Source organism: Astatotilapia calliptera, chromosome 7 (genome assembly GCF_900246225.1).
Source record: "Astatotilapia calliptera chromosome 7, fAstCal1.2, whole genome shotgun sequence".
Classification (NCBI taxonomy): Eukaryota; Metazoa; Chordata; class Actinopteri; order Cichliformes; family Cichlidae; genus Astatotilapia; species Astatotilapia calliptera.
Genome location: NC_039308.1, coordinates 48333353 through 48342936, shown reverse-complemented (window position 1 = coordinate 48342936; position 9584 = coordinate 48333353). Strand labels below are relative to the sequence as shown.

Here is a 9584-nt window from a genome sequence, read left to right as displayed (position 1 = left end):
TCCCCAGAGGCCTGGTAATGAACTAATCATGTGATTCAGGTGTGCTGACCCAATGTGAGATCTAAAACCTGCAGGGACACCGGCCCTCGTGGACTAGGATTGGGGACCCCTGGACTATATCATACAACTGTCAGGTTATAGCATTAGCAAATAGTGACCCAGGACTTAATGAGTCTATGTCTCCATCTAGTGTTGTGATATCAGATTTTCAAGTCAGTAGAGTTGAATTTGATTCGAAAGTTGAGAGATTATTTTACACAACTCATTCTTTGTGTTAGTGTTTAAGGTTTTTACATGAGCAAAAAACTGGAGGAGAATGTAAACCCAAAGCGTTTGACAGTTTCACAAGCTCAAACTGAAAGAAGGACATGGCTGAATTTTGCATGGTTTTAGAATGTAGTAGAGTTTAACTGCAACAAAAAATATTGATGACATTTAGTAAAAATGAAATTTTAGGCTTTTGGAAGATCAGATATATTTCTGTGCTAGTTCTCGTGCATTTCATGCATTTATAAACTAAAGTTATGGAGAATTATTTGAACTACTTGTTTAGGCTATGAACCCTGACAGATGAGATTGAGTGAGAGAAGCTTACATCCTCATCTATTGGTAGATCAAGAGGTCGCTAAAGTATGTCTATTAAAAACAGGATTGCATTAATGCATAAAAAAACACACATTACATTCCAAATAGTATGGCATTTATTGATCTGGGAATAAAAGAATTATGTTTTTAAGATGATCTCACAGTAAAAATACAATTTTCACATCAGTAGCAAAGAAGCAGAAAATTCTTATTTTCAATTAGAAGTGAGTATAATACTTTTGTGATTGCTGTGCAGCAACAGTACTGTCTTTCATCAGCAACAAGGAATGATATATTTAATTGTAGATGATAAAGCACTGTGTCTTTACGTATGATGAAACTTCAAAAGCATCTGCAACAACATCATTTTTTTTTTTTTAGTAAAGTAAAAAAAAAAATAACAGTACATGTCACATGTATAATCATGAATAAAATATTACTGTTAAAATGTATAAGGTGTATTAACAGAATTGCACTTCAAGTTGAGCATTAGTGGCTGATTTCCACAGCTGAGAATCCTGTTTGGATAAACTTAACCCGAGACGATCTTGTCACATGGCAACAGTGGGTTGACACCGATTTTCTTGGCGCATTCATTCTGCAGGAAAAATACAAAATGCTAATGAAGTTAGCATCATGCTTAAAGAGGTTTTAAATAAAGTCAGATTGTATTTAGGTAAAAATACTCTCATTTACTTTCTAGTTAAAAACATAAACTTGTGTTAATGCCAAGCTAAAACAGGACCTCTAAATCTTCCTGTAGTCTGTGTAGGTTCTCAGTCATCCAGGTTATGGTAGTCTTCAAGCATGTGAGTTGAACTGGATTTGAAAATATTTCACCTTTCATCTGAAAGGCTTCTTGAGTTCTAACAGCTGATGGGGAGTTCCCAGTATTTAACCTCTACGTTGGTTAGAAATGTTCTCATTTTGGACATGGAAGATAGACTGGTTGAGAGGAGTAAAAGAGGCTAGATTTCTATATCTACCTTGAATCAATGAATACAGTAGCCTATGACAATAGCTATCAGTTACCTGCAACACAGGCTTGAAATCCCTTCCCAGGCATTTCATCCCTCACTCACACTTTGGCTGTGTGACCTTGATGGCCCAGGGAGGGGCAGTTTCTCACAAATAAGTCACAGCTTTACTCATATGTGATGCCAGGTCATCAACTAATTTGAAGGTTGGCGGTGGATCCTTGGCTGCTCCGTTCAGCATACCTAAAATACCTTGGGCAACATACTGAACGCCATGTTACTCTCTGATGCATTCATCTGAATACGAATGTTAGATAGAAAGCACTTGGGTGTGGGAAAAAGTGCTTGTATAAATGAGTCTGAATGAGGGAATAAGGCATGTTGTATAAATTGCTTTGACTGGGTAGAAAAATGCTATATAAGAACCAGTCCATTTACCAATACCATTTAACATAGCTCATGCAACACTAGAGGTTAAATATCTGGGACTCTATCAGCTTTTCTCTAGAGCAAAATGTGTGAGTGTAACTGAAAACAGAGCAGGAGCTATTTAATTAACACTTTTTTTTTCCTGGCTCCACCAAAGAAGCACTCTCACTCAAATCAAATGGAGTATTTCCAGTAAAAGCAACAGGTCTGAAGAAAAGCATTTCATGTTGGGAGCTCTATGTGAAAAAGGACAACCTTTAGCCACTGCAGTTTAGACTAGCATGAGAACATCCCCACTTCTTAGCTTTTACCATGTATTTGACGACGTTGATGTGGTAAGGGATCCCACCCATATCCTCACATTTCTTCATGTTCATCCTCTCTGGATCTCCGGCAGCCAAAACAGGAGTGTCTAGGTCAGCCTGAAGCAGATAAGCCACAAAAAAGGAACAAAGAAAAAAAGAAAGTATAGAGCAAGAAATTCACTTTTAATCTGCAAATGTTTGTCCCTACTTGATTTCATAAAACAAAGAAACTGTAACTACTGGATATCAACTGCATTTTTGATTAATCTTTTTTAGCATTTAATATTCCATCACTGGGAGCAACTCACAGGATTCAGGTTTCTATGGATGGACAGCAGATCTGACATCCTGTCACTGAACCCGGGAGCAAAGTTCTCTGGATTGATTGCCACAAAACACTGACCCTGAAAATACGAAACAGGTGACACTGTGAGCTCATCAAACATGAACATCAAACAGAGCCTTGACGTCAGATGACCTATATCAGAGTCACTAGCTGGGCCTCTGTTTTAGATAACAGCAGTCAAACACTTCAGACTTGTGTCATGCTGATTTCTCTTCTGCTGGTACATGATGGCTGATTACTTTATGAACTTTGCCCCAGATCTAATAATCAGCACCACATTATCTGCAGTGTATTATCTATTCTAGCTACTCAAAAACTGTATTTTATCATTGCTGTGGGAGCAAGGGGGGGTGTTTGAATTATTCTTAATAAAAAGGTGATACAACAGTTTCAACTTGTTTCTCAGTCTGTTTCATTTCACAGATAAAACAACAACATGACTTTTAGAACACTTTGTTATCAGTTTTGTCACAAGTTACATCAGGGACATGTTAAAATAGAACCAGTGTGTCCTTTGTATTTCACAACTAGGCAAAACAAGATGTACCAGGTTTGCAACACGGTCTGTTACTTTCCAAGTGCGGATGTATTTGCTGTACTGGGCACCAGCCAAGATGCCACAGAACACCTCCACCATCATTCCCAGACCATAGCCTTTGTACCCTCCTGAAGATAAAAACACAGAAAAACATATGCATGGAATAAATGTATTATACTGATCCTAGCCATCAATGGCATGTAATTCCACCAGTTCTGATAACTGGTTTCCAATTAATCTCCTATATGAGTTTCTCAGATCTGTGTATCTTGGTATAGATGAAGCACAAATCAGCCAGTTAGGATTGTGGTTCAATTATATAGACTTAAAAAAGCAAGCAAACAAACACATATTTCACACATGAAGAATGAAAACATTCTTGACAAGATCTGTTGCTTCTGACCTGTGGCTTCACTGCCACCAACAGGCACCAGTCCTCCTCCAGTCAGCACTCTCTTGGGGTCTGTTGTAATTTTTCCCAGAGGGTCACAGCCCCAGCCCTCAGGAATGGGGTCTCCACGCCGCTCATGAAGCTCCACCTATGCACATTTATATACAGTACAAGAGAAGAATGTTTCCACATTAAAAATGTTGTTGTTTCAGTGGTCAATCACTGCTCGCTTGCATTTAATTTGTTAGCAGCTTACATGTGCAATAAACAAATATGCAGCAGTAGAGATGTTGATCTTACCTTTCCAATGGCTACTGCTGAAGTGGCCATGTCTAAAACAAAGCTGTCTCCATCTTTAGCAGGAGCCGCAACACTGATGGGGTTGGTGCCCAAAGTACACTGCAGAGTTCACAGAGTTTGAATAATGAAGATTTTATGATCAAATTCATAAATATCTTAATTAAAATGTCGTATATTGCATTAACTATGGATTCTTTTCTAAAATAGTTAATACATATACCTCTTTAGCACGTGTGGGAACCACCAGTGGTGATGTGTTGGTAAATGACATCCCCTGTGGAGTTTAGATTTTTTCTTAGAAAGTTAAACAAAAAGCAAAAGCAACTGATCATGCTATGATCTAAAGAAGCAGCTGAGAAACAAAGTCATTGACATCTATCATCCTGGAAGGAAATACAAAGCTATACTAAAACATACTAAATCTGGGCCTATAATTGAAAAATGTATTCTTTCTGGGGGAAAAAAGCAACTGAAAAGGGGGAAAAAAGATCAACAGACAAACATTTCACTCACAATCATGTTTTCTTTCAGCGCCTGCATTGCATAGTATCCAGCAATGCCATAATGGTTGGAGTCTAAAAAGAAAAAGGTCACATATAAATTTAATAGCTGAACAGCAGTGGTAATGCACTGTCATTGTTTTAGTCGTCAGATTTGAGAACTATCTCTCCACTATAAATAAGTGTTGAAATATAATAATTATATTTAAAAACTCAAGATTTTATTGATGAGATCAGAGCACTTGTTCCCCTTAAATGAAAGTTTCTTAAACCTCTAAGAGCTAAATCATCATGGGCCCCAATCCTAATCAAACCCTGTGCAATCTAATTATGTAGGTTTCTTTGTTGTTTTTAATTGTTATCTTAAGTTTTGGCAGTCAGGCAACAAGGAAAGCAATAATTCTAATTTACACTCTTAAAAACTACTTAAAGATTTATTTCTCCAAAATAGAAGTTAAGGGTAGGGTTATTATTACCAATAGTGACTTATGACTTCAGAGGGTTAATAAAGTCTAACTGAGTCTTATATACCTCACTGAGTGTTAAACAAACCAAACAGTCAACTAGTTGCTGAACAGGAATCATGCACTTATAAAGGCAAGATTTTGTATAATCAAATACTTTAGTAAATATCTATGTAAAATGAACAGGTTTTTAAACAGGGCAACAAATGACAGACATATATTGCTTGTTTAGTATAAGACCAGTTATGTCTAACATAGTGCACTATATTTTGGTTCTTACTGGAAGTAAAATGCAAACAGTTCAATAATAAATGATCTGGAAACCTGTTTAACTGTGTCGCCACTATAACATTTCCTTGAAATGGGACTCACTGTGTGCCACCACCCAGCCAATGCCAACGTCGTTGGCCTTTTTTATGGCCAGATTCATACAAAAGTTTCCCACCACCGGGCCTAAGAGATTCTTCCCATCCACCAGTGCTGTCGCTTCACTCTCCTTTTCTACCACTGGCTCACCATCCTTGGCACAGATGCCAGTTTGAATGTCCTTCACATACATGTCTGTTAAAAATATAGTGAGTACACATAAACGACACACAGACTTAAATTTAAAATTACTGCTGATGTCTCCAGCATCAGTGAGGAAAGATGCTTAGTTTTTGTGCAAATAAGACACAATGATATGTACAGTGAGGATCAAACAATGAAGCAACAATGATGAAAACACAGTTTTGAAGGAGGCTGACCCATCCTGTTGAGTCCATGGCTGTAGTGGCCCCTGTGGTCTCCTTCCACCAACACTTCAGCTAGACTGCGAGCATGATGCTGCTTGGTACCCACTGCTGTCATGCACCTCTCAATGAAGCCTTTGACCTCCACCTCGCTGATCAAACATCTGCATGGGGAACGTGATATTTAATAAGAAACATTTGAAACAGTAGAGTAAAGATGATGATGTGATCATACTGCTTGTTTAGATATTGCATGTACTAAAAACACATTACACATATTACTTTTTTATCAGTCATATCAAATTCAACGGTCGACAGTCCAGTTATTTACTCTAACATGAACTGCTGATTTTCCTTAAATTGCAGTTTATCTTACCTAAAAATTTGAATTATATCATATAATTATATGAAATGTATTGCTTTTATTTTGTAAGGTTAAATAACCATCACCATCTTGGCTTCTTGACCTGAGTATATTTGGATGAAAGGGGTGGCTAGCTAATTTTATTAGAATGGTGCAGTGGTACTTCATTTATATAAGTGTATTAAATGCTGTGTCACTTTTGTGCAGTGAAAGACAGACATTTAGAAAGCCACAAAAAGTTCACACACCACACTCTGCAAATCTTATCAATACTTAACCATAAAAACATTTATTTATTATTTATTTTCACAAGGCTTGGGTGTATCATATTTTCTTTACCTGGTTTGTCCATGCACTACATCCAGTGGCTCATCACCACACTGGAGCATCTGAAAGTGGTTGGGCTTGCCCTGCTGCCTGTGTAATTACAACTAAATGCCAAATAGGACAAAATAAAACACACCTAACATCTATTATTGTATGTATTTTTTACTACAGGTTCATTCATTTTCATTTTATTAGCACCAGAAGTTGTTTATTTGGAAAGCATAGCTAGCATACCTTCTTTGTTCTTTCACTTTTGACACGTGGATATGAATGTGTAACACACATGACTAGGCTGTCAGCCTGTCTAGTTGTATTACAATTGTCTCCTTGATGAGCTTAATTAAATGTTTCTGTGTAACACATCTGCATCTGTGTGAGCTGAGCTGATTACATCATACATATTTTGTGTTCACCTTTGAGCCCTGCGTAAATAATTGTTTTGGCTCACTGCATCTAATTAAAAATCAGTGCACATGACCATGGCAGTCAGTTAAACTACCACAGGAGTTTTCTGCCTGATGGTCTAGCTCTCATTCAAAGACTGGAATCAAGAACAGGACATAAATAAAGTAAACTGCAAAGCTCCCCCATACTCTACACAACAGTTCCACCATGGGGATTTGTTTCCTGCCCTGTGCTAATTCAAATTTCCATTTTTGAAGTGATTGCAAAACCTGTAACCACACTGATGATATACTTGTGGTAGGACTGCCTTCAAGAGAACACCTGAGGAGTATATTGTGAACTTCAACATGGCCTGGCTTTCTTACATTAACTGGCTTGACAAAACCTAAAAGCCCAGTCAGTCATGATGTGTATCATGATTAGTGGTTATCAGTTGGTTATCAAACCTTTCTTTCCTTCCTGTAATAAAACAAGTTTGAACAACTAATGATACGTTCTGAGTGTTTAATGGTGAAAATGTAATGCTTTTCATCCTGTCGTCATTCTCATCCTCCTTTTTGCTTCTTTCAGAATCAATAAAAATAGACATAGAAATAATTTACCCTGAGACTATTTGTGATAAAAAACAAAACAAAAAAACATTTCCTTTTCTTTTGTAAAATTAATTTCCAGCAAGATATTTTCACATTCCAAGAATTACCCAAAAGAAAAAAAACAATAAAAGTAAGACAAGTTAATGAAAGTTTAACATAATTGTGTATAATGTCATTATTGTTATTTAATGCATTATTATTACTTTGATGTAAGGAGCAATTTACCATTCTTTATTTTTGGCCAGATTTTGGGCATTGCACTCAAAACTAGAGGTGCATGGACAATTCAAATATTGATAGCATTGATACCAATGCTGGTATTGGTATTGCTTAGGTTCTAGCACAATAGTATCAATACTGCGTTTCCAGGTTGCCAGCCAGTTAAATAATTATGATATTATCATTATTATCATTATTATCATTAGTAGTAGTAGTAGTATTGGAAATGAAAAATGCCTTTCAGCTTTTCAGTTTCAAAAAACATGAAATGTTGAAAGGTGTGTTTTGTTGTATTAACTAATTATTGTGGAAAGTAAAACTCACAGTAATTTAGGGGTCATTAAAATGTGTTCAGAATTCGCACATTATTTATGATTCATCAAATGAAGTCGTAGCACACTGCTCTTCCCTACATTAGCTTTATAGGTTAAAAGTATCGGTATTACCAGTAATGGACAAATGCTAATGATTTGGTGGCTCGACACCAAAAAATGTAGGATGGCACAGCACCGCTGTAAGCTGACGTTTACGGTTTTTTCTCTAAAATCTAGCAATTACGAAATGTAGTGAGATGGTAGAATATTAATAAAGATGGAGACGATAGAAATACTAAAACACGGTAGAGGTAAACGTCTTTACACATAATAAATAATAAGCTACTGCATCACAAAAGCACTTTTTGTCGCAAGTCTTGCGATTATGTTAATCACAATGAAAAAACTCTTGGATGAGTTGCTAACTCGTCTTGGCGCACAGGTTTTTAATTCATTGACTGAATCTACAGGTGTCCTTTGACCACACTTCTAACCACGCTCCTACCTGTTCATGCTGACTTTGCTGTCCTTTCACTATGATGGTCTGTCGATCCTGGATCAGATGTGTTGGGGGTAAATCCGATGACCTGGCAACTTTCCTCTTCAAGTGCCTCAATGTTAGGAAACGCCCCGTGTGTCAAAACTATCTGTCAGGTGTCTCTGCCCGTGGAGAAGCTTTGTGATTTGGCAAGGTCGTGAACCTGCTGCTTTCGGGATTTCCATTATATCGTGTCAATTTAACCCAGAAAGCACATTCTGATCACAAGTACAAGTCAATGAGTTTGGCAAATAAGTGTCATTGGCAATAAAATGTATTTTTCAAGAGAGATCTGGCCAAAGAGGGCAGCAGAGTGGAATCACTTTTTGGCACACCTGGCGCTTTCCGTTTTCCTGCTGTTTTAATCGCGCTCTACTTTCTGATTTCTGTCTCAAAGACCACCTCGTAAACGTCGCACCTTGCGTCCCTAATACAGAGCTTATACAGACATGTAGGTATACACATAATTTTTCTGCTTAAAAACACAATTGCTGGTAATACACAGGTTAAGAATGGACAAGAAAAGCCCTTAAGAGCTGCATCATTATACCTCAGCAACTCCTTTTACATTTGCGGGAAGACTGAGAAATTTCTCTCTGATGCATTTTTCATAATCTTAATCGAGAGCGGAGGATCACAACTTTGACTACACTGCACCCACCCGGTACCGCTGAAAACTGCTGTCCTGCACCAGCAACTCCCCAATCACGGTCTTAAAGAAAAATGTAATCTTTATACAACTTATTTAAATAATAAAACAACATATATTGCTATTTAACAGGAAATATTGCGAGTCAGTTCGTTATTTTTCGCAATGCTTTCATACACAGGGTGCTTTTCAAGAGCAAAAGTGCAAAAAAAAAAAATCATTACCTTTTAAATAAATGCATCTTAATGCTGATGGTACATGCAGGAAAAAAAGCATGGAATGAAAATGTTTACTTAAAACCCGTGAATAAAGCTTTATTTATAGTCATGTCCTTTTTATTCAGCCACAGTTTCTTAGAAAAATGTGATCCGCTTTAGGCCAAGGTGTGATCAGGTCCAGGAAGAGCCCTTATTGAGTGCCAGATATTGCAAAATATTGTCTTTACTTCGCAAGAACAGATGATGTCGGAATCACTTTGACTAATAAGCAAGTTTTGAGAGGTTTCCCCCAACAACAAACAACAACAACAACAAATGGAGCCCCAAACTATGACAGAGCCTCCACCCTGTCTTACAGATGGCTGTAGACACTCACTGCTGTACCTCTCCC

General features: G+C 37.3%; 1 protein-coding gene across 1 annotated transcript; it reads right to left on the bottom strand.

The window, feature by feature from the left end:
* Positions 1–683: 683 nt before the first annotated feature.
* LOC113026440 (uncharacterized oxidoreductase YjmC-like) lies at positions 684–8504 on the bottom strand. Its single transcript, XM_026175245.1, has 11 exons — positions 8294–8504; positions 5582–5730; positions 5208–5396; positions 4385–4446; positions 4092–4145; positions 3872–3970; positions 3584–3719; positions 3190–3308; positions 2605–2700; positions 2303–2413; positions 684–1183 (listed from the first exon to the last, which is right to left on the bottom strand). Exons 1-11 carry the CDS (start codon positions 8299–8301, stop codon positions 1118–1120), a joined length of 1089 nt encoding a protein of 362 aa, XP_026031030.1. The 5' UTR covers positions 8302–8504; the 3' UTR covers positions 684–1117.
* Between the last annotated feature and the right edge of the window lie 1080 nt (positions 8505–9584).